The sequence below is a fragment of the Schistocerca gregaria genome, chromosome X (assembly GCF_023897955.1).
Source record: "Schistocerca gregaria isolate iqSchGreg1 chromosome X, iqSchGreg1.2, whole genome shotgun sequence".
NCBI lineage: Eukaryota > Metazoa > Arthropoda > Insecta > Orthoptera > Acrididae > Schistocerca > Schistocerca gregaria.
The window spans coordinates 219989532-220015787 of NC_064931.1; the positions used below are offsets into that span (position 1 = coordinate 219989532).

Genomic DNA, 26256 nt, shown 5'->3' on the forward strand with positions numbered 1-26256 from the left:
TGGTAGGTGTGGGCTTCATGTCTATCTTGGATACAATAATGAGTTCACTATGCTGTTTATAGTAGCTTATCTGTGCTCTATTTTTCATTCATTATCAAATCTACTCCTGCATTATCCCTCTTTGGTTTTGAATTTATAACCCTGTATTCACCTGACCAGAAGTCTTGTTTCTCCTGCCACCGAACTTCACTAATCCCACGATATCTAACTTTAACATATCCTTTTCCTTTTTTGTATTTTCGAACCTACTGCCCAATTAAGGGATCTGACATTCCATGCTCTGGTTCATAGAATGCCAGTTTTCTTTCTCCTGATAATGACATCATCCTGAGTAGTCCCTGTCCAGAGATCCAAATCGGGGACTATTTTGCCTCCAGAATATTGTACTCAAGAGGATGCCATCATCATTTAACAATACAGTAAAGCTGATGTTACAAGGCCAGATCAGTCAATGATCCAGACTGTTGCCCCTGCAACTACTAAAAAGGCTGCTGCTCTTCTTCAGGAACCACATGTTTGTCTGGCCTCTCAAAAGATACCCCTCCATTGTGGTTGCACCTATGGTATGGCTATCTGTATTGCTGAGGCATACAAGCCACCCCACCAGTGACAAGGTCCATGTTTCATGGAGGGAATTTAGCATCACAGGAAGGATAAAAATGCCAAAAGTGAATGATGGTTGTTCAAATCAGTGCTATTCATGGTGCACTGCAGCTATTGTAACCAGGCATTCCATTTTATCCAATTACTATTCTTAATTTCAGTACCTGATATCACACTGGAATAGAAAGAAGAGAAATACTCACAACCTAGCTGAAAGCCATTGTAGCCTCTTTTCCATGTGGTTGCTGGACTCTCCAGAAAAGGAGAACTTGTTGAAAGAATGCTTATTGTATGAATTAGAATGTAAGCCTAATAATTTGTTCTCGTGACTATTATTACTACTATTATCTGAGTTATTATTTGAACATTTGGACCTAACTTTTTGTGTATCTGTTCACATATAATTTAGACTGTAAGGCTTATGTCAATTTACATATGATTATCACAGTGTTAATCTGACACATTCTTCATCCTGGTGATACACTTCTGTCACATATTCATGAAACCCAAAAATAAACAATCTATAGGGAGGAGGAAGGGGATATACTCAGAGATCCTTTGTATTTCATTCCCATTTTTGTTTTCTTTGTCTTTTCTGTATTTCTTCCACAATGTACAATGCATCACATTTCATGCACCCACACTCCACAGGAAGGAGACCCAATTTCACTGAGCACATGTTTGACACATTTTAGGTTCTGAACTAGAAAATGATTATGAGTCTCGGTCTGCTAACTCTAAAATTTAGCATGCCTCACATCAGTTATTGGATGCTAAGCAGGAATATTGGGTGTTGCATACTGTGGAACCAACGGTTTCATCATGCGGGTTTTGTGGAAGGGACGATCCTCACTAAGAAAACCCTCAACTCCAAGGTGAGTAAAACACAACAGTGGATGTTAAGCTAAAACACAGACATGTTGCTACATCTGCGAGTAGCTGGATATCAGCATATGCGTGTGAACCCAAGAGAGAAACACTTGAAGCCACAAGGCAGAAGGGCCGCATGCAGAAGAGAATATGACACCAAGCAGTAGCTGAGCTAAACATGGCTGCCTGATGACAGACAGGACACAGACAAGGACAAGGCCAAAGCAATTGATGTAAACAGTTAAATGCAAAGCAGAAACCTTTGCCACAGCAATGTCAACAGGTCAAGAGGAAAGAGAGAGACAATCTGAATCACAATCAGACAGAAAAATCAAGTGCCAAGTTAGGTTATTATCCAGTATTTTGTAGTATAGTGGTGAAAGTGACTGACAATATCAGATGCGAGTGCAGAACTGACTCAAAGTTTGCTGGTTGGCCGTATTTACATTGGTCGTGAGGAGTACTATTAATTGGTGTAGTCATGTGACAATAGGAGTGGCATGCTCATGCTTAGCTTTACCCAGACATATGAGACTGAGGCTGTAAGAACTGGATGGTTGTCTGGCTACTCGAAGATACAAAGGTAACCCGATTAAAAAGAGCAGTTTTCAACCTAAACCCTTGTTTGCACAATGTACATTCTTGGTGTGTGTGTGTGTGTGTGTGTGTGTGTGTGGGTGGGGGGGGGGGGGGGGGGGGGGTGACAGGAAGTACCACAAAGCAATTATCCAAATGGGGCAGAAATTGGCAGATGTTATATACATGTACAGATAAACAAATTATTACAATTTCAGAAATGCTGAATGATTTATTCAAGAGAAAGAGCTTCACAAATTGAGTGAATCATTAATGTGTTTGTCCACCTCTGGCTGTTAAGCAAACAGTTATTTGGCTTGGCATTGACTGAATTGTGTTATGTCCTTTAGAGGGATACTGTGGCAATTTCTGTCCAAGGGTTTGTTAGGGAATTCTGAGCTGGATGGAATGCCTTGCTCATAATGCTCCAAACGTTCTCACTTGGGGAGAGATCTGGCAGCCTTAAAATGAGAAGATAATATGGTTATTGCATGCCTGCCTGTTAAAGTTAATTGTATGAAAAAAAATTGCTCAGTAGCTCCTCCAGGGGAGCTGTTTATACATTTCTTTTGTGGCTACATGAGTCCTTAATATTATCCTGTTTGGATTGTTTATGTGTTGCATACATATCCACAGTGCCTTGGTATTAAACTTGCTCAATCCTGTAGTTCTTCAGGCTTTCCTGCCGACCTGTTGACATTTTGAAAAAATGGGACGTCTGCCAGATGTTCACGTCGTTCTTGCATTCAATGGTGTAACTCACTGTCTTCTTCAGGTGCTATCCGAGAATGGTTCTTGGGCAGATCGAGTCCAGTATTTATACCTGCAAGGTGCTGGGCACTCCCTAGTTCATCCACTCTGCCATCAGGTGTTCCCTCCTCGCCCGTTCCTACTAGATGCCGGTCCCATGGTCCTCTCTGGTCGCTGGTGTCCCCACTGCCATCCACACCCAGTTCGGCTGCTCTCTGGGGTTGCGGTCATCTCAGTAGTGTCTGGTGTTCTGTATCCTGGCTGTTTCCTTGGTCTCCACTTCTGTTTCTTGCTGGGCGATTTATAACTGGTCCACTCCGTGTTGAGTGTTTCGTTCACGGTCCACGCCCATCAGACCTGACTCCCATGGCCCCCTCTGGTCATTGGTGTTCCAAATGCCACCTGTGCCCAGTGTGGCTGTCCTCTGGGGTTGTGGTCATCATCAGAGGTCTGTCAAAACTGGTCTGTAATGCTGGTGTTCTGTTTCATTTTGTTTCCTGAGTTTCCACTTCTGTCTCTTGCTGGGCACTCTGTAAACAGTCTGTGCCATGTCGAATGTTCTGTCTCTGGTCCGCACGTGCCAGGTGCAGGTCCAGTGGTTGCCTCTGATCTTTGATGTACCGACCAACGTCTGCCCTGACTTGGATGTCCTCTAGGTTCATGGTTGTGATCTCAGGAGTGTCGGGACAAATCTGTAGTGTCTGGTGCTCTGTCTTCTTCTGAAATCTCCATGTGGTTTGCATTGAGTTTTCAGAAGTTCAAGAGCTGGATCCCAGGCCATGCTGAGCTGGTATCCGTTGTCACGGCTGATTAGATTCTCCGTGATCTTGATCTTGATGGACTCTTTTATGACACTGTCCCAAAATCTAAGGGCCTGTGTGACAATCATGGTGTCATTGTAGTTCATCAAGTGACCGAGCTCTAGACAGTGTTCTGCTGTTGTGGATTTGGTTGCCTGTCTGAGTCTGATGCGCCTCTGATGTTCTTTATACCTGATGTCCTCAGTCCTGGTGGTCTGGCTGATGTATGACATTCCACACTCACATGGTATGTTGTAAATGCCTGGCTTCCGTAACCCCAGGTCATCCTTTACATTACCCAACATTGTCCAAATCTTAGTGAGTGACATCTTGATGTCATGTTTCATGAGAATTCTGCTTATCTTAGCAGAGATCGATCCAGCATACGGCAAGTATGCCACCCTCTTTGCCTCTTCTGATTCTTCTTCTGAATTCTGTGGTTCACTGGCAGGTCAGAGTGCCTTCTGGATGACTCTAGACGAGAATCCATTTTAGCTGAACATCGACTGTAAGTGTTCTATTGCCATCACCAAACTGTTGGTGTCTGACAGAGTACGTGCTCTGTGGACTAGCTAAATCCAATTCACTACAGTTGTATGAGGCTGACAACTGAACCTTTCTCGCAAATCCCATTGACAGCCTTCTAGCAGAAGCAGGCATGCTGCTGCTGCAAGTCTGGCATCAGCAACTTCTTGTTAATTATGCATAATAATTCAATAATCACCTAGCTATCCATACCACCCAGTTCTGTCCAGCATTCAGGAGCCTAGTATTAGGGAATGAACTTGAGCTTCCCCAGTCCAATTTCATGCACAGATCCTCTCAAGGGGCTCCTCCTTGGTATGTAAATTAAGCTACATCTTAACCTGTGTTGTCAACCTAAAGGGAACACAGACCCTAATATCTACAGATGACATCTTTCTTTTGATCCTATGTGAGTAGCTGTACTCTGAAACAATCCACTCAGGCAGTTCTACAAATAATGGTAGAGTTTGGTATGTGTTTGTGTCCACTGTTGTTCAAGAACTACTGTCTCTGCCAAATGCATATATTGTGTTCACTGTTAAGATGAAAGCCATAACATGAGCCTTTCAACGCCTGGGAACCAAAGACATGAAAGGGTTCCTATTCCAACTCATTGAGCTGTTTTCAAGCTGTTAAAAAGTGCTGTCCAAAGAATACATTAGTTTCAAGTGGTCAGAATCTGCTATCTGAACTGCTTGAATTGTTTTCAAGCTGTTAAAAAGTGCTGTCTAAAGAATACATTAGTTTCAAGTGGTCAGAATCTGCTATCTGAACTGCTTGAATTGTTTTCAAGCTGTTAAAAAGTGCTGTCTAAAGAATACATTAGTTTCAAGTGGTCAGAATCTGCTATCTGAACTGCAAAACACTACCATCATGTTCATCTAGATGTAAACCTATGCTGGTATACCAGGAAATGAGCTTACTGACCAATTGGCCAAGGGTGTGACTGCAAGTGAATTACTAGAAATGGGAATAGCTGGTACTTACCAATGATACCAACACAGGAACCTAATTATCCTGAAAGCTTGGGATATGGAGTGGCAAGCTATCAGTACCCACAACCAATTAAGAATGATTAAGGAAACTACTTGTGGATGGAGGACTTCCTACCAGGCTTCGTAGAAAGTCTGTCACTTTACACAAAGTGCAGTTTAACCATTCTAGCCTCACATAGTTCCATTTTAGATGTAACTGACACTAGTATTTTTCCTACAGAATTCTTTATTTTAAGTCATTAAGAATGATAGATGTAGAGAGAGAACTTCTTGCCACAAAAGGGGCCCCATTGAACCTTCAGCTGGGTCCTCCCCATCTCTGACATCCAACTGTCCCATCCTTCATTTCAGTGACTGCTTCACGTCCTGTGCCATATGGATCCTTCCCACCATCAGCTTTTCTTAATTGTGCAGGTGGGCACTTTCCCTGCTATACATCCTATGTTCCCGTAACCCTCCTGGCCTCAACCTTCGTTAGTCACTGTCCTCACTCATTCAGCACCTTCCCTATTCCCATTCCCAGCGCTACATGGCCAGCATTCCCCCACCACACCCAGTCTTTTTATTTCTCTCCTTTTCCGCTACTTCCCTCCCCTCTCCCCCTCCCCACCTCTCCCATGCCTGCCACCCTCACCATACTATCTCTCCCCCTCCCCGCCCCTGGTGTTGCTGCTCGCAGTGTGGTTTCAGTTGCCTGAGACTGCAGTTGTGTGCAAGTTGCGTTTGTGTGTGTGTGTGTGTGTGTGTGTGTCGTCTATTGTTGACAAAGGCCTTAACAGCTGAAATCTTTACTTGTGAGTCATTTTGTTGTGCCTATCTGCAACTCAGCATCTCCACTATATGGTGAGTAGCAACTTTCCTTTTCATAATATTCTTACATTCCATCCTGGATTTTCCATTGTTTGATTTACTTATCTTTTTGTTATATGGATTACCTCTCTTTTAGCCTCTACAAATTAAATGTTTCCAAAATATCTGGACATTCCTCCCCAGCTTGTTATTGCTTTAGTCAAATAATGGATTACATTAGTGTTATAGCAAATAGATTTGAGAGTAAAAAAGATTTTCTTTACCCTCATTCTCGGCATAATCATTAACATCAGAGTTTATCTAAGGTGGAGAGAATTGTAATCTAGTAGTCTAGTCCCTATCAAACCACAATCCTCACCACCACATCCTCACCTTTTACTCATTGTAAAACTGAGTCCATTGTGTATTCAAGGGTAAATATACTAATTTTTATATCCTGAAAGCAACACAAGACATGCTAGACCCATTAAATAAGAGAACTGGTACCATATGTCAGAAACATATAAAACATCCAACAGCAGTTGAACTGATAGCAACCTTAACTTCAGTAAGATGTGGCTCAGATGGTATTGTTGAATATGAATATAAGAGAATTGCAAGCAAAGGAATATCATGAACAGAGTTGACAGCAGTTTAAAGCAAGAAACCTTGCATCTCTCCTAATGTGTTTGAACACTATGGTTTTTTTCAAGATTGAATAGACTGTATCATGATCATTATGCAGTACCACTAAATCAACAATATGAATGTTGTAAAGCTAACCTAGGGGCAGAATTTACATGAAAGGTCAGTGTCAATATATGCTGTCTGCCAATGTATTAGATGAGTACTGAAGCAAAAGATTCAAAACGAGGCAGTATCTGTGGCATGTGCAACATCTCAGTTGTATTAGGCTTGATCACGTAGGCTCGGCTCTGCCCTTAGCCAACATGTGTGGCTCATGGGAATGAGTTGCTTCTTAATTCATAAACTCCTTACACTCCCAATGAGATGGAACAATAATGAGTGGATCCACTCATGAGAGATTACCAAATAGCAGTATGACTGTGAGTCTTCCTAAGAATGTAATCTCTGTTACGAGAAAAGAGGAAGTTTGCAAGATGTTGCAGGTGCCCTAAAATCTCTCATGTGGTTGTGAAATTGAATGCTTTTGGTAGAACCAGCTTCTTATTGAGTGTAACATTTCTGTAATACTATATTACTTGTAGAAGTTCCAGCAGTGAGAGAAATGCAAAACACTGTCAGTTATAGAAAGGACGTTATCTTATGGAAAATTGCAATGACAATGTATAGGAACTAAGAGAAGATTGAGAAAGGGTAGGCATAGCAGATATGTAAAAATTATGAAGAAAATTAATGGTGAATGCAAGAAAACTGCTGCATTCATGCTGGCACTCAGTTCTCCAGCATTACCTAGACATAAAACAGCAGGGTTTGTCCTCCTTAATATGAAACCTCATGGTCCAAACCAAATGTGTGGTTTCAAGGCGGAGTATGGTAGACATACCATATTTCCTGTGAGCAAAAAGTACATGAAACGTTTAGAACAACCATACAGCTTGAGTTGAGACTGTACAACTTTTGTAGACAAAAACATTAAATGTTAGGAAATTTAAGTTTTAAAATGGATATAATTATCTGAATTGAAGAAAATATATGAAATTAAGAAACAGCAGTCATTTATATCATTTGTCAATGGCCAAATTAACGTATTGATAAAAGCATGTCCCTATGTGCACTTTAGCTACTGAGACTAGTGTGATCACTTACACCTGTATGTGAATTTTCAATGATGGTCTTATGGTGAGTCACAAATGTAGCTGACTATGTGGAAAAAATTGAATTCATGAAGTATTACTCTAATCTTGACAACATTAAGGCAAACTAACTACATCTCTTTCCGTGGAAGCTGCCAATTTTCCTCCAGCTCCCACAGAATAAAATTTCCTTTGTTAAATCAGAAACGTCCTCCTAAATGGTTTTCCTCAAAAGAATGAGCTATACTACTGTATTATTGTAGGGTAATGTTGTTCTCTGTTCCAGTAAATATTAATGCCAAATTTTACAATACTAGTAACAGCCTCATGAAGCACCCATCCTGAATCAGGTCACATTTTGCTGCTGTTTATCCAGCATCAACAGTATCTAAACGGGATTTAAGAGTTTGTGGCAGAAAGTTGTTAGAACATATAATAGTTCTCATTAGTTTTAACCACATTTTTCAGTCATTTAATTTACCTCAATAGTATCTCATATTCCTGAGCCTTCTATAATGGAACCCCTCATGATGACCACATTCCATAGACTTACCATGACAGTCTTAAAGGGTAGATAGGGCTTAAATTACCGTAGGGAATGATCAGTGCTGCAGATTAACTCTCTCTATTACATTTTAACATGATACTTACTTTGTTTTCGTTTTGGTATTACTACTTTCTTTATGGTATTATTTCAATAAGATATTACCTGGGCATACACAGTCATGCTTCGCATGTTAGCACACAGCTTCAGGCTTTTTTGGAAGGTGCACCAGCCTCACATTAAATCCACCTGATGGATTCATGACAAGAGCTGGTGTGCCAACCAGCCAGAATTTAGCTTTTTGACGATTTCCCACATCTAAATGAATACTGGGATTTTACCCATGTCAACCTCAGTTACACAATTCTCAAACATTTACAAAACGTTCACACAATTTGGTATGGTTAACATTAGATGCAGCCATATGGGATACACAAATTCCGTCTGGAGAGTGGGGGGTGACATGAAGGGCATTCAGTCACCCTGTAAAAATAACATTGCCATATCCAGATTAACATGCTGACTATATGTAGACACGGGATAAGGCTAGGAAAACAATGGGTATCAACAAAAACTTGCGGACCACTTACTTATATTTAATTACCATTCATCATAATGAAGCATCTGAAGGCATTTTTCCTATCTCATACAAAACTTGTTTCAGAATACCTTCATACAAGTGCTGTCAACATATCTTTTAATACCTTAATATAGAGCCCATGCATACATTTATCCCTGCCTCCCCCCCCCCTTTCGCCCCCCCCCCCCTGTGCTGTCAACATATCTTTTAATACCTTAATATAAAGCCCATGCATACATTTATCCCTGCACCCCCCCCCCCCCTTCGCCCCCCTGTGCTTGGAATGAACACCTTAAAGACCCTGTTACAACCAACACAATTTGTTTCAGAGAAGCTCAGATTTCCTGTTACAAGTTATTTCTGTCTTTGATGAATGTTTTAAGGAAAATTGATTTCTTGTGTAAGTACAAATGATACTCTGTACATTCATGATTGTGACATCAAAATTTATTTTGTTTTCAGACAAGTAATTCGGACCTAACATACAGTGAGTTCTGTGAATTATGTGAATTGGCTGTTACTGAACCACTTAGTCATCTCGACCCTCGTCTTGGTCCACTGTTATGTCAGCCCATAACATGGTATGAAAACTTAGCAAGAACCCTGCTGTACAAGTATTCTGAACATAGCCGCCATTTTGAAGCACCAGATGGAAGCACACAACATATTGTGATCCTGCACCCACGATATCTTGAAGCATTCATGATGCTTTCCATTGACTTCCTAACCTCGAGAGGTGTAAGTCTCAATTACATAACTATAGCTCTAAGGTAGTCTGTCTACTGTTAAATTAGATGCTTTTTGAGTGTTTAAATTAGTGTTTATCTTCTTTGTAGATAGAACTAAATAAATTGTGGTATAGATCACAACATTAGTTGGGATGACATAGTTTTGGCATTTAATTAGACTTCAGATATAACTAACAGAGATTTTATATAATTTGTAAAGAACAGATAGTTTCCCAGAAAGCACAAGAGTACAGCCGGTTTAGTTCAGTAGCAGTTTAAAAGGGATTTCATTAATTATCTTTATTAGATTGGAGAGCTGACCAAATCATAGAAGTCAATAAATTGTGTATCTGAATAATGGTAAATAATGAAGGTGTATTCACATGTGATCAGATTACCTAAATAATGAAGCTGTATTCACATGTGATCAGATCAGGTCCACAGACATACATGAGTGTCATCATGATATGTAGTTTTCAAGAGAATAGGTTGCGGTTTTGGAGGAGGAAGTAAAAAAGAAGAGAAAAATTGGGTAAATGAAGTGACACTTAGGCACTTTGTCACACTAACAGCAAAGCACAAAGAAAGTTGCCAGTTAATAAATGGGGAGTGAATGCCTAGGCTGTAGCACCCATGTTTCAAGTGTTAGCCTGCTGTGCTGTGAACATTACTTTGGTTTATGTTCGTGGCATTGCTAACCACTACTTCAGTAATCTTTGTTAGCACACTTAATAGCAATATAATCACCTTTGTTTACAGTTCCAGGATTGACACCTATAACTCCTGTCTATCTTTTCAGTTTCAATCTTACAGTCATGGCTATGCACCTTCAGTAGTAAAACATATAGTGTAACAGTTTGTTTTGTCACTGGCGGTATACAGAGTTGAGAATTAGGTATTTATCAGTCTTATGGTCTTTGGCATCAATGTATTCATTTCTCTTCATTGTCTGTCTTTGCCTGGAAGAAATAAAGGAACACAGAAGTGGCAATCACTTATACTTGACAAATTGGCTTTATTGTGTATGTGCAGCAGTGAGCAGTGGGAAACCATATGAGATCGTGCACTACTAGAACATTTGTCCACTCTCCTTGGAAGATTAGTCACTTATAGTACTAACTGTTAAGGAGGTAAAAGGCTTGACATGCATATTTCTTTAAAGGAGAAGGAAATAGTTGTTAATGCAGAACTACTTTTAATGTTATATTGGATACCATCATTGTGAAGCTAAAGTGCCATGTTTGATGGTTTTCTTATTGTAATTTGTATGCTAAGAAAATGTAATCCTTAGCTTCACTGATGCTTAAAAATCTATCAAAATATATGTCGTTTTTAGTCAAGGTTGGCATAATAAAATATTGGGAAATGTAACATTAATGTATAAGCCCACTTCCATCAATGTGCATCTATTTTTTATTCCAAATTAAGTTGTATGGCATGACACCTGCACTTTTACTCATACAATAGAAGTACAATACCTTCAGAAAGTACTTAGCATACAAGAAACACACACACACACACACACACACACACACACACACACAGTGCTTAATTTCTAAAATTTTAGGTGCTGCAATGCACTTCTTCCGGAATAAAAGAGAAAAAATTGTCTAGTAAACATTGGCCCTAACATGCATTTCTTAAGAGCTCTAAGCACATGTTCAGTAGAAGAGATGTGTTTCACAATAGAGAAGATGAACAAATGCTCATAGTTCTTCGGGTGTGTATTTTAAGTCTCCCCGCCCCCCCTCCCCACCCCCCCCTCTGGTGTTTCGGCCTGCTATGGACCACGAAGATTTTTATCTCTTCCCTGATTGTGTTTTCCCCTTTTGCCAGTAGATTTTCATTTTGGCTGACTGCTTCTTTTCTCTGTGGAACTCGCGTAGTAAGCGAAATCAGGTTTTTAGTAATTTTGACTTTTTGTCTGAAAACTTCTCGATCCTGAATGTCATCAAATGAAATTTCAGCTTCCTGTAAATCCTTTTTAACTTGGCTTGCCCATTTTGAATGCAATTTTGTTTTTGAAATTGATGAATGTATGCAATGAGTAAGTCTTTGCGGGTTCATTCTTTCCAGATGACCAAAAAAAGAACATCATTCTCCACTTCCTCATGCTGGTAACAATGTCTTCTGTATGTTTGTATAATTCACAGTTGTGTCTTCAGCAGAAATCTCCATTTTCTTTGATAGGGCCAAGGAGTTTCCCCAAATTTTCCAATCTTTTATTTCAAGTTTTTGTAGTGGTCCTTTCTTCGTCATGTTCAAACATTCTGATGCATACAATGCTGATGGTCTAATTACGGTGTTATTATGACAAAGTTTTAGATTTAAATACAGGCTTTTGCTTTTGTATAAGTCTTTGCACAGATGTAATGCACCTTCTAGTTTAGAACACCTACTTTCTACAGCTGCATTTTCTGAACCGTCAGGTGTAATTGTTTCTCCAAGATATTTAAATTTCTTGGACTGCTTGATTTTCTCTTGTTGTATTTCAATATGAGGAGGAGTGTGTTTGATGTTTGTAATGAATTCAGTTCTGTTCAATTCTATTTTTAGGCCAGTATTAGCAGCAATTGATTGTAGGCTGGACACTTGAACCTTAGCTTCATCAATATTATTTGCAATGAGTGCCAGATCATCAGCAAAAGCCAAACAGTTTCCACTGAGGCCATTTCTTTTGTGTCCAATTTGAATCCCATAACCTGGCAGTACTGCTGTTTTCCACTCTCTGACGATCTTTTGCAGGACACAGTTGAAAAGCAATGGAGAGAGCAGATCACCTTGTCTCACCCCTATACAGATTTCAAATGGTTCTGATAGTTCGCCTCTGAACTGGACCTTTGACACTGTGTTATTTAAAGTGGTGTTTATCAGATTAATTGTTTTCCTATCTAGACCAAATACTGCAAGGGTGTTCTTTATTGTTTCTCAATCAGTTGAGTCATATGCTTTTTGAAAGTCGACAAAGGTCACAACAAACGTTTTTGATCTTGATTTGGTGTATGATATAACAGATTTCAGGTTATGGATCTGTTCTGCACAGGATCTTGATGTCCTTAAACCAACTTGATATTCACCCAGTTTTTGACCTAAGACTGATTCAGCTCTGTTTAACAACAGTCTCGAAAATATCTTCTATGTCGTTGGTAGCAAAGAGATCTCTTGGTAATTATTCAGATCACTCTTATCACCTTATTTATGAAGTGGGTGAATAATTTCTACGGTGCAGTTTGGGGGTAGAGTTTCAGTTTCCCAAATCTTCACTATGATATCATGGCGATGTTTTTTTGTATCATTACCTGTGTATTTCCACATTTCAGCCAAGATGTGATCCTCACCTCCAGATTTGTTATTTTTCAAGCTTTGTATAGTTTTCATGATTTCATGTAATGTGGGAGTGGGACTATGTGCAGGAGGAACAGTAGGATAGAAATCAAGCTTTTCATTTGGATTTTCAGCATGGATGAAAAGTAATTTCCAAAAGCTGCAGCACATGATTTGTCATTCAGTTTTCCATTGAGTCCTCTTATATGTAACGTAGAATGTTTGAATTTCAATAGTTGTGATTTAAAGGCTTTATAAAATTCCTGAGTGTGATATCTTCTAAAATTTGTTTCTATTTCATCAGTTTGATTTTTGTTGAAGGGTCTCTTAGTTGTTCTCGATGCTTTTGATGTATCTTTCCTCACCTTCAAGAAGTTTTCGTGATTTTTGAAGGTTTTCTTGCTATTCCATTTTATCCACGTCTGTCTTCACTTTTCAATTGCTTCATTACAATCTTCGTTTCACCATGGGTGTTTATATTTTTTATTGGTCAGTATAGTTTCAGTGACTGATTGTACCATGGCTTCTTTAATGCTGTTCCAGTCTGTTTTATTTGGTTTGCTGTGTAGAGTTTCTGTAAATTTGTTGTTGACATCTTTCAGTTTACTTATATCAAATTTTGAAGGTCTGTTTATTCTTGAAATATTGGAATGGTCCTTTCGGCTATCTGGGATGATATTCATTTTTAACAAAGACAAGTAATGATCAGAATTAATGTTGACATTCCTCAAAACTTTAACATTGAAAATTTCCCTGGTGGATTTTTTAGAAATAGCTACATGGTCCAGCTGGAATTCTCCAAACATTGCATTAGGGTGTTTCCAAGTTTTGGCTTTTCGAGGTAGATGCTTGAAAGCTGTGGATTTTAAAAGATCACAGTTCTTACAAATATCAGTTAGTCACTCACCATTTTTATTTGTTCTTTTATGTGCAGGGTAGTCACCAACAATTTGTTTATACTTTTTTATCTACCAATTTGTATATTAAAATCGCCCATCAAAATTATGTAATGGTGTTTTGGAACTTTGTCAATTGTTTCTTCAAGTTTTTCCCAAATTTTGTTGACTGATTCTGATTCTTTTTTGTTTGATTCATATGTGGCAGCATGGAAATTTACTATCACATAAGCCTTATTCATAGATTTGAAAGACAGTGTTGACATTCTTCCACAACTTGAAGAGAAATCTAAGACTGAATCGATCATTTTCTTGTTGGCAATAAAGCAAGTGCCTAGATGTGGTATATTTTTTGTGACTCTTTTGCCAGGTTTTCCTTTGTATATTCTAAAGCCTTCTGATTCAAAACAACATTCATCTGTGAATCTGGTCTCCTGTACAGCTGATATCATTACATTTTTTCTCTTAGTATGTCTAGCAATTTTCCAACTTGAAGAAGAGAGTTTATATTTATGGTCGCCAAGAAATTCTTAGGTTTCTTAAGACATGATGATGTAGACTCCCCAAAATCCACAGGTCTACTTGTCCCATGAATGGGAGTGGATTGGTTGCCACCTGGGGTTGTTATCCTGAAGGATAATGGGGTTGTGACTGATGGGGTAGTGTGTGAAATTCAGCCGCCCATTCTGAGTCAGACACTGTTTGCAGCCGCTCATTCTGAGACAGACACTACAGTTTACTAGTTTTGGTCCACCCTGGCTATTTCATTTCACCAGTATCACCCATATCTGAGAGACATTCCCCTATCTGCCACCCGGGGAGGCATCCGATGGGGGACTAGTAAACCACACACATCATGTGTTTAGTGATGGTGGTTCCTCCGCCCTTTCTGCCATTGAGGTGTCACTAATCATCCTCTTCCACCATCCGGGCCGTTGACCATCCCGGATGAGAAGTATAGGTTGGAAAATGAAAGACCCCCTAGCACTCGAAACCTAATAGCATCAGGGTCAGAAAGAAATAAGAGGTGGCCGAGGATGGGCAGATAGGAAAGACAAAAGTGTGGATCCTGGAATAAGTAAGTGGAAGCAATGCCAGGACTCAGCTCGGGGCCCCGTGGTCACCAGCCATGTACTCGCTAGGTGTGAGTCCCTGGGGGAATGTATTTTAAGTAAGTTGAGAAAGTAAATGTAATCTAATCGTAAAGCCCATATTTACTAGAATTTCCTGGCGTATTTCTGGATATTGACTGTTCTTCCTGGGACACCATGTGTAGAATTTGATAATGATCCCATTGTGCTCTTTCAGAATGCCTCAGGCAGTAAAATCTACATCAGTCATCATTCTAGAGGTGCAATAATTAATCTGGGGCAGTACTCCTGAATCTTGCTGTGTAGGGAAACATTTGAAAGCAGCTTTTGCATATGACCAGAATTCCTTTGGAATTTGTGAAAGATGTTTCTGCTATGGCAGTTGTTGAAGACTTCATGCATTGACCTTTTGACAGTTAAACATGTTTCCTTTAGCATCCTTCTGTCTGTAGCCCTGTGCTTTGTTTTACACCAGTGGGATCTTTCATAACACAAGCTTTATTATCTCTGCTCCTTATTTTGTATGACTGAGATTTTTCTAACCTTCCTGTTAAACAACATTTCTAAAAATAATTGCAAAAATTTAATGGAAGGAATTACTCACATAAATATTCAAGGGAAAATCCCAACAAAACTTGTCTCTGAATTTGAAGTGAAAAAACAAACTTCCTGGCAAACATAAAAAAAATAACCAAATTATATAGAAACACAAATAGGTGAAAAGAGAAAATGTTAGTAAAATTAAATATCTTGAAGTAACTATTTCCTTACCCTTTAAAGAAATGTGCATGTCAAGCCTTGTACCTCCCTAACAGTTAGTACTATAAGTGACCAATCTTCCAGGGAGAGTGAACAGAATAGATTAGAAAGGTCTATAGTAGATGTAAGAATTAATATAATGGAAAAACAATGTTATTTAACTGAAGAAATTTCTGAAAGAAGTGCATCTCTTAAAAATATTAAACTAAAAAGACTACCACAGTGGTATTTTGGAATGCTTGTATGCGCATAAGTGCTTAACATTCACCTACAAGTTGGATATCTAGAAGTACTTTAGAGAGAGAAATAATGGATGCAACACAAACAAAGGCAAGTTGGAAAGTGGGAAACAGTGAAGAGATCTACCAAAATATATACATCTCTCTCTCTCTCTCTCTCTCTCTCTCTCTCTCTCTCTCTCTGTGTGTGTGTGTGTGTGTGTGTGTGTGTGTGTGTGTGTGTGTGTGTGTGTGTGTGTCCCTCCCTCTCTCCCATTCTCCCTCCCCCTTTCGCTCTCCTTCTCTCCAACCCCCTCCTTCCCTTGCTCCCCCACTTCTAAATCGAAAAGGATGGACTGATCATTTATTTCTGGAAATAGAAATTGATAGCCTGGATCACAGAAACAGGAAAGTAAGAGGAGTGAAACAGCATCAAACAATCACAAATGACAAACTAGAAATGCTTTTAGTGCTAAGATCCTCAATTAAAAGAACAGGATGAGCATGGACAGAAAAAAATACCATATTTAATGGGTGAAGGAGTATTGGTAAAAAGCAAACAATGAAAATAGAGGAACTGGAGTTGTCAGGTGAATCCAGATTGCCAGCTGATGCGGAACTAAAAGATGGGTGCTGCTACTTCATTATCATTTGGCTCATTATGAGAACAGGAGTTTGACATCTGGAATTCAAAGAAACAAGTTTGTTTTGGGAACTATAATACTCTATAGTGTTAATTCGTAAGACAGATTAGTGCATAAATATGTAGCTTCAGGAGACACAGCTCTTGGTATGGCCAGTAGAATTACATAAAAACACACAACAGTCCTCATAGCTTTGAGATTCGTGGGTTCCTTTTACAGGGAAGAAACTGGTATTAGTTCAGGGAGACTGGAAAGGAGAACCAGCTCACTCATGCATTTGACAAAGACCTGGAGACCGATTGTTATGAGTATTTTACTTTCATGACATGTGCTTGTAAGCAATCTGTGATTTGAGAGACCATATATGAAAACTTTGTGTGTGTGTGTGGGGGGGGGGTCAGAAACAGTCTGAAAAGGTTTTAATAATCTTTCTGGGTAGATTGTACTGAGAAATAATTTTTAAGACAAAACTTCGATGCATTGCACTGTTTCCAATTTAATTAGCATTGGAGGTAACCAGTCAGGCTGTTGCCCATGCAAAAACAAGCAGCCTGCCAGGAATGGAGGTGCCAGATATGTTGAAAGTGTTCATTTAGTTGTAAATTTATGTGGGAAGAGGAGTAATGGGATGATGACAGGTGGGTTTGACACACACACTTCCCACAGCAGAGAATGTTGTGATATTTGTATCACTCTTTTGTTCCATTTGAGGAAACCAAATGAAGACTGCATTTGGCAACACCATCTCTGGCAGGCTGCTTGAATTTTGCACACGACTCCTTCATTGACTAACTTCAATTCTGAATAACTCTGAAGCAGCGCAACATACGAAATTTTTTTCCTAGCAATACTTTCATGGCACAACCTCTCCTGCAACACCCTTGCAAGCTTTTCAGATTGTTTCTGATGATCCCCTATACATGTGGTGCAATAAAGTCCATCTTGCATAATAGAGTTGACAGCCTACTGTGGTTTTTTTAAAACAGTTCCATCATTCAGAAAAGAAGGAATATGTGTTCATCCATTCATACATCAATTCATCATGTTCCGTAGATCCCATAAAGAAGGACAACCTTCAGAAATGTGGAATGAGTCAAAAGTATATATTAACATCAGACAAAGACACCACAGAAACAAGTGCATCTGTAAAAAAAACAGTACTAAAACACTGTACTAGAGTGTCAGAGTAAGAGGTCAAAGACAGTACATTAGTAAGCACAATATCTGTTTCAATTCCCAGAACATAAAAGGGAGGAATAGAGTGAAAGAGTAAAAAATGATTTTGAGACAAGAAGTGGAAAGAATAATATAAATAAAGGCGATAAACAGAGAAAGAAAAAAGGAGAAACATGTATATGGAAGGATAATTGAAAATTATAAAAATAAATAAGATAAAATTGTAGCAATCACCAATAGAGGAACGATTGATCTCTCTCTCTCTCTCTCTCTCTCTCTCTCTCTCTGTGTGTGTGTGTGTGTGTGTGTGTGTGTGTGTGTGTGTGTGTGTGTAAAAAGTAATAAATTGAAATGCCATGCCTGATGTTGAAGTTTTGCTGTATACCGTAGATTTCATGCTTCTAAATAGCTATGACATCAAGTTTCCTGAACAATGTGCTGTACACTGATATAATTTTGTAAGTTTATTAAGTGGTATATGTGGATACTGTCTGCACTCAGTGTTTTGAATAGAGTCTGTAGTAACAAAGCAATAAATTAAAATGCCATACGTGATGCTGAAGTTTTACTGCATGAACATAAAAATGCAGTAAGAAATGAACATTTTTCCTGTCATCATTTTTAAGGGGGTGTCTGTGATAAAAAGTTTTGTAAAACTTTGAAATAATGTTTAAAGGTTGTTGGAAGTCGCTAGGTGCTGTCATTCTCAAATACAGGTATTTGCACACTGTCAGCTATGCTGCCTCAAGACAAACGTGCAGTTTCTAACTGTAATACTTGTCTTATTGTGCAAAAACTTTTAACATTAGAGTATACACCTCAATGAGTAGATTATGACAGCATTTTAAATGTTTGACTTTGGTCAGTAACTATTCTAAATATTGAAAATAAAATTTTTGTTGCTTCTGGAAGCCATTAGATAGACAGCCTGGATCAGGTACTAGGATCTGGATTATGGGTTCTGGGATAGTCGCTTAGTAATATAGATAGGTCCAAGAGGGCCGTGGGCACTTAGGTTTATTGAGTCATGCTGAAGAGCATGTTCAGCAATTGAGTACTTTACATCACAGAGCTGATAGTTCATGCATGCTCATTCAGGTATCCTTCATTTTGGTGGTGCTTATCCACATGTAAGGAAATGTGCAGTGAATGCATTTGTAGAAATAACTTGTGATTATAATCTACATGATAATATGTACAACAGTGAGTGTGGACTGTCAGTTATAAAAGTATTGTGCACACAGTTAAAGATAAGTGTAAGAAAATGAAACAGAAGGAATAATAGCATACCTAATTTCTCTTACTCTTTCATCTTACCTTCCCAAAAATGATCATCACACAAAAGAAGCAAGAAAGGCTATTGGCTTCATGCATTGTGCAGTTCGACAATTGAGAAACTTCCTGGCATATTAAATCTGTGTTGGACCCATACCCTTGCCTCCCACTCTCAATGCTTTTACTGACTGGGATAACTGCCCACATTTTGTTTATGGTCCCAGTTCCCCCCAGAAAGAAAGAGTTGCTTAATTGAAGCTGAGCGATACATTGATGTTTAGTCTGTAAGGACATTGTCCAAGGGATTCAAGGAACACAGTTTCAAGTTGTGGTACACCACACAATCTTGAGATGCCAGGATGTTTCACATGAGCAAATTCTCTGCATGAGAATGAATTAATCATTATAGGAATAACTTCTAGGCTACCTAGCACAATATCCTTTCTCCCAGAAGGGCTAGCCAAGCAGGGTATTTGAAGAGTTTTTTGTGGAGTTTGCAAAGTGGGACAAAGGCTCTGGTACAATGGAAGATGGATCGTGAGTGACATCAAGATTGCTGGTAAAATCGCTGTCAGTGAAAGTCAAGAGCTCAAGTTTGAAGTACAATGTGGTACACAGATTTTCACACCACCATGACAGATTCATTGTAGAACCCAACAACTACTGTGTTTTTCACATTCACACACTGCCCTGAATACTTTTATATTTTTTGCAGTAACTTTTAATACTGTAGTCTGTATTTTGATTCATTTTGACTAATGAGCATTGCCTTTTTTTGCAGAATCTGTGCATAGTGTATCGGAAACCACAAGAAGGGGGACATGCTGCAAATCAGTTGGAATTTTGTCAAGATGACATCAGGTCATTAGTTGAAGGATTTGTGAATGCTTGCTGCTTCCGTCTTTGGATTGGATTATTATAGAATGTGTTCCAGATGATAAAGGCAGCATGGCATTACACTTTTAAGAATGTTGTTCACTGTTAATAGTTGCTGTTTAGTTTTTTTAATGCCATGACATTTTGTATGAAATGATATATTTTGATATTGAAAATGGCATGCAACTTTATTTTTAATGTTGTACATAAAATCATATTTTTGCTAGCGCTATGTTTATAGAAAGTCATAACTCATTAAAAAAGCTATTATTGGGAATAGCTACCAGAAATTATATTTTAAATGTGCTAGTTATCACTAAGTTCAGTGTTTCAAGTTTTCTACCATACACAGATCTGCATACAACATTTTTGCTATGCTGCAAAAAGCATGAAAGGACGCAGGAAATGGGTATTGTTTGTTTCTGTGCTAGAGGGTACACTAAAGAAATGAAGGCAAATGAATTTGTTATGAGGTGTGTAGAAAGTCAGTGTAAGAGGGAAAGGGGGAACTGCTGTAATAATCCCACAGATACTGCCAAAAACTATGAATTTTGTTGATAATATGGTTGAAATTTATTTCTTTAGTATTATTTTTTGAAAATTTTTATGGAATTTGTTCATGTTATTGTGCCTTATTTCTCAGTTACTGCACAGAAATGAAGGCAAATTAATTAGTTGTAAAATTTGTATGTAATTAAAGTCAGTGCAGGAGAAGATATATATTTTCAAAAATGTATAATTTTTGTCAACAGTTTTGGTCTGCTAATATTTTGTTCTTTTTAAAACAATTTTTGTGGATTTTTAATTGCTATTGCACTTTATCTATCATTAATTCTCCTTCTTTGTTTTTAAAAGTTTCTCAGTCATGGCCATTTGGACTTGACAATGTTGTAGATGTGACTATTATTTCACAAAAAGATTGTACTGATATATTTTATGTTTTATTTCTATATACTGAGAGAGAGAATTTGTGTCTTCATTCGTAATTTAAGTACAGAAATGTCTGCTTTCGACAAGAAAGATAACATTCATACAGACTGTTTGCTCAAGTTTTAATTTAATGTAGGTACATGTTAATTGCACTGATTAATAGAGAAAGTTTGTAAACAAGGATGTATACATTTCTCACTGAAAAAAGCACAATTTGAAATTTAAGATCAACAAGATCTTGGGTGTACATGATATTGCCTATAGAATAGACATATATAATTATGTGAAGGTGGCAATTCAATGGAGCTGCTCTTTAACTAAACAAGCAATGTGCCAAGCTAGAGAATAAGGAAAAAAATTGAGAGATGGTAGTTTCATTTCTGCTGCAAATGCCAAAGGTAATTGTCTGTCTATTTTGGTTGTTATTACTATTATCATTATTGTTATTTCAGAGATTTTATTTTATGTTACTAGTTGTTAGAGTATCTTAAGATATGATGTTATTGTACTTGAAATAGACATTTTTGTATCCTTATAGTGAATTAAACTTATACATGAAGAGACAAGTCTCTTTGTTAGTAACAGCACGTTTATAAATATTTTGTATGGACATCCGTCCATCTCATACGGGGTGGGGGATGGAGGGTTTAAGGTAAATGAGAGGTATAGCGCAATGATGGAAAATCAGTTCTAGAAGTGTATGAGAATTCTGTAACGAATGAAAACTCTGCATTCCAGATTCCAGTGTGACTGGAAGGGAGGGGGGTTAGAGTAGGCAAGTGCCTGCTCTTTGCTCTTTGCAGCCGCTTTGTAGATGCCTATGACTGTATCCATTTTCTGTGGATTTTTGACAAGCAGCATTTAACAATTTTGCCTCTGCTTGATGTGCTTTGTGTCCATTTCATTTACAATAATACTACATATAAGCTACAGTCTTTATGTTGGTGTTTTTGTTCATAATATTTATTGTAATGCACAAAATTGTATGCCTATCTCTGTTCAATCTTACTGCTGTTATTTAATCCTTCTAAAAGTGGCGATAATTTTTTTCCACTTTCTACTCAGGAATTCAAAACTACATTTCTTACTAATGTTTTATCATTATTGTTTATTGTTATACTGAACAACCCATGTAATAACTACCCTGATGGATTGCACAAAAAGGTTGTTTCCTTTTTGACATTCTTGAAACAAAAGGAGGACTGATAATCTCTGCATAAATTATCTCCTCCTCCATCAAGATTGTGCAGGAAATTGTTCACTCTAGTAAATTATTTTATATGAACACAGTATGATTGCCTGTCAATATTGTTATAGCTGAAATTAAGTGCTCATCTGGTATGTGGAGACTTCTCAATCCATGAATAGATTTATTAAGTGGATGTGATACTTGTACTTTATGTACTCATCACTTAGATTAGATTAGTTTTTCGTTCCATAGATCCGTGTTGAGGAGATCCTTGTGGATGTGGAGCATGTCACATTTTTTTTTCTTTTTTTAAGCTGAAATAACAATACTAATTGTATAAATATATACAACACATCATTTGTTTCTATTAAAAAATTCGTCAGTTTAGTAGAAGGAGTTGGCCACTAGTAAGTCTTTCAGGCTCCTTTTAAACTGATCTCTATTTGTAACTAAATTTTTTATGTTTGCTGGCAAATTATTGAAGATGAGTGTTCCTGAGTAGTGGACCCCTTTTTGAACTAAAGCAAGTGCTTTTAAGTCCTTGTGCAGATCATTTTTGTTCCTGGTATTGTATGTATGAACTGAGCTGTTTGTTGGAAAAAGAAATATATTATTTAGGACAAATTTCATTAAGGAGTAAATATACTGAGAGGCAGTAGTTAGTATACCCAGTTCTTTGAAGAGGTTTCTACAACACGTCCGTGAGTTTACTCCACAAATAATACGTATTACAGGCTTTTCGACTCTGAAAACTTTTGTTTGGCGTGAAGAGTTACCCCAAAATATTATACCATATGACATTATGGAATGAAAGTAGGCAAAGTATGCAAGCTTTTTCACTTTTATGTCGCCTATGTCTGCTAACACTCGGATTGCAAATACAGATTTGTTAAGGCATTTCTGCAGTTCTGTGGTGTGCTCCTCCCAACTGAATTTATTATCAGTTTGTAATCCCACCTCTTCTATCTGCTCTTCTTCGTACTTTATGCATACTCTGTGCGGAAACCTCTTACAGGTTCTGAATTGCATATAGTGAGTCTTTTCGAAGTTTAATGTCAGTGAGTTGGCTTTAAACCATTTATTAATATCCATGAAAATATCATTAGCAGATCTTTCTAGAACTACACTCGACATACTATTTATTGCAATACTTGTGTCATCTGCAAACAAAGCGAACTCTGCTTCTGTCAGTGTAACTGATGACAGATCATTAATGTACACAAGAAAAAGCAATGGCCCTAAGATGGATCCTTGTGGGACACCACATGTAATTTCTTCCCATTCTGATGATGACTGATGACTTAATTCACTAGTCCCTTGCACCACTGACACCCTTTGTTTCCTGTTAGCGAGGTATGACTTGAACCATTTTGCAGCACTGCCCGTGACACCATAGAATTCTAATTTATTTAAAAGGATGTTGTGGTTTACACTATCGAATGCCTTTGACAAATCACAGAAAATACCTGCTGCTTGTAAATTGTTATTTAATGAATTAAGTACATTTTCACTGTAGGTGTACATAGCCTTTTCAATATCAGAACAAATCAGAAATGCAAACTGTGTTCTTGATAATATGTTATTTGTGGTCAGATGGTTGAGAAGCTGCCTGTAGATTACTTTTTCTAAAATTTTTGAGAATGCTGGCAAAAGTGAAATCGGTCTGTAGTTTGATGGCATCTCTTTATCCCCTTTCTTGAATAGAAGCTTAACATCTGCATATTTCAGCCAGTCAGGAAATGTCCCTGTTATAATTGACTGGTTACACAAGTAACTTAGAATTGTACTAAACTCACAAGAACATGCCTTAATTTACTTTGTTGATATTTCATCGTAACCACTAGAATGCTTTGTTTTTAAAGATTTTATTATGGAAGTTATTTCTTTTGGTGATGTGAGTGACATATTCATGTACCTGAAGCTATTTGTAAAGGCTAGTCTCTGATATTCAAGGGCATTATTTACTGATCCTGACAATCCCATTCTATCAGTAACGGATATAAAGTACTTGTTAAATAGATTTGCCACACTATGCCCATCGGTTAATAATGTGTCATCTACCCTTAGTGCTATTTGCTCCTGTTCCTTTCTGGTTCTACTAGTCTCCTCTTTCACTGTATCCCATATTGTTTTTATTTTGTTCCCTGACAGTGCTACCTTCTTCTCGTAGTGTATTTGTTTAGATGTCTGAATTACTTTTTTTAATGTTTTACAGTATTCCTTGTATTTAGCTAAATCATCAGCATTGGAGCTATTCTTGTTCGATAGATACATTTTCCTTTTTGTCTTAGAGGAGATCTTTATTCCTTGTGTGATCCATGGTTTTATTATAGATTTCTGTTTAATTTGAGTAACTTTTAGAGGAAAACAGTTTTCAAACATGGTACTGACGTTCATGAATGTGTTATATTTTTCATTCATGTCATGAGCACTATAAACATCTTTCCAGTTCATATCTTTGAGCAGTTTTCTAAAACACTCAATTTTTGGCCGATTGAATACTCTCCTGTACTCAGATTTAGCAGTCTTGATAATCTGCTTAGAATTTACATCTAAAACAAGGAGCTGCATGTCATGATCTGATAGTCCATTTATTACAGGTTTTATGATATGATTTTGTTCCTTTGATTTGTCTATAAAAATGTTATCAATGGCTGTCCTTGAGGATTTAGTGATCCTAGTTGGAAAGTTTACAGTGTGAGTTAGATTGAAAGACAACATTACTAACTGCAGTAAATGTTTACTGGAAGATTGAATTAGAAAATCTGTATTAAAGTCACCAGCAACCAAAATTTCTTTGTTTCTTACTGTTAAATAACCCAAAAGAGCTTCTAGATGACTTATGAATAGATTATAATTTCCTTCAGGTGCTCGGTAAATAGTTACTATTATATAGGATCTGTTATGGATCTCTACTTCTGTTGCACATACTTCTAGATGCTGCTCTAAACAGAATTTATTAATGTCAATGTTCTTGAATTTATGGCAGTTTTTAATAAATGTGGCAACTCCTCCTCCCTCCATATCTACTCTGCAGAAGTAGGAAGCTGTGTACTGTAAGGCTTACAAAGCACAGATGTAGCATAAAAAAACCAGTTGTAAATATCAACCGTTAACTGAAAACCATGTACATTCATTCAGCAGTAGAGTGCTTGTTTTTATAAGTTTATCTTAATTTTATTTTTTTATTTTCAGATACTGTAAAGTACACTATTTTAATATGACTGTCACTGTGTAATTTCATTAATTTTATAAGCCAGTGTGATGATTTTATTTTGAGAGTTCTTATTTATGAACTCCAGTAACGGCAAATTAAGTGGAGTCTATACAGCTGTCTGCTGCCAACCAGAGACAAAGTGGTGATTGTTGCAGCTGTACTTTCAGCTACATTCCTTGTATATTCTACAGTTTACAATTGCATACATAGCTTATAGTGGTAGCCCTATCTCTCTCTCTCTCTCTCTCTCTCTCTCTCTCTCTCTCTCTCTGTGTGTGTGTGTGTGTGTGTGTGTGTGTGTGTGTGTGTGTGTGTGTGTGTGTGTGTGTGTGTGTGTGTGTCCAGGGGAGCATGGTGTTTCTAGAATTTCTGTGAAGTTTTTCTGAGAATACACAGAATGGATATCTATTAAAGAGAAATTTGATCTCAACTGTAAATATGTTGTTATTGTTTGTGCTCTGTAAAATCTCCATTAATAAAGAAGTTCAGTGAGAAAAATAATGTGATAGTGAGATGATACAGTGTGGGGAACTATGTGTAAATGTAGGATATCTCCAGTGTTTTCAGTTACTGTAATAAAATATACATATTGAAGTACAAACTTGAAAGCTGTTTTTCTTCTATTATAATTGATATTATTTTTATTATGTGGATATTCAATGGCTAAATCTAAGAACATTGAACCTGAAATGAATTACCCATTCATTTAGTAAGCCAGTTAAGACCCTCAGCTGTTGCCTGTTCACATCCTCACAGTGGCAAGTTGTGTACTTAGCTTTTTAGTTCAATTCTTAAATTTCATGCATGTTTTTCTATTTAAGTTGTTTAATCTCATGTTTTTAACTGTAAGTGTAAGTACAGGCAGCAGTTTTCTTTACTTCTGAACGGGCAGCTATATAGCTTATTAAGGCATCAGCATCCATTGACAACATGTTGGGAATGTAGCAAGTTGCATATCTAAGTTTCTGTGTGCTTTTATAGTTTACTTTTTCAGTTATTTTTGCTAAGATGGGTAGGATGTGTGCATGCTGTTTGCAGATGCAGAAGCAGCTGGCCACAGTTCATGAACAGTTGAATGCACTTTTAGCTACACTTAGCTGCCTTCAGGTTGCTGCCTCATGAT

The 26256-nt window shown here is 37.7% G+C and overlaps 1 protein-coding gene across 3 annotated transcripts in view; it reads left to right on the forward strand.

The window, feature by feature from the left end:
• LOC126297774 (KICSTOR complex protein SZT2-like) overlaps positions 1 to 25634 on the forward strand; it is a 710838-nt gene extending 685204 nt beyond the window's left edge. For all 3 annotated transcript variants that reach the window (XM_049988949.1, XM_049988951.1, XM_049988950.1), the window contains 2 exons: positions 9273 to 9548; positions 19703 to 25634. In XM_049988949.1, the coding sequence (XP_049844906.1) occupies positions 9273 to 9548; positions 19703 to 19843 (417 nt within the window). In that variant the 3' untranslated portion in view covers positions 19844 to 25634. The remainder of the gene's footprint in view (positions 1 to 9272; positions 9549 to 19702) is intronic.
• Positions 25635 to 26256: the final 622 nt, after the last annotated feature.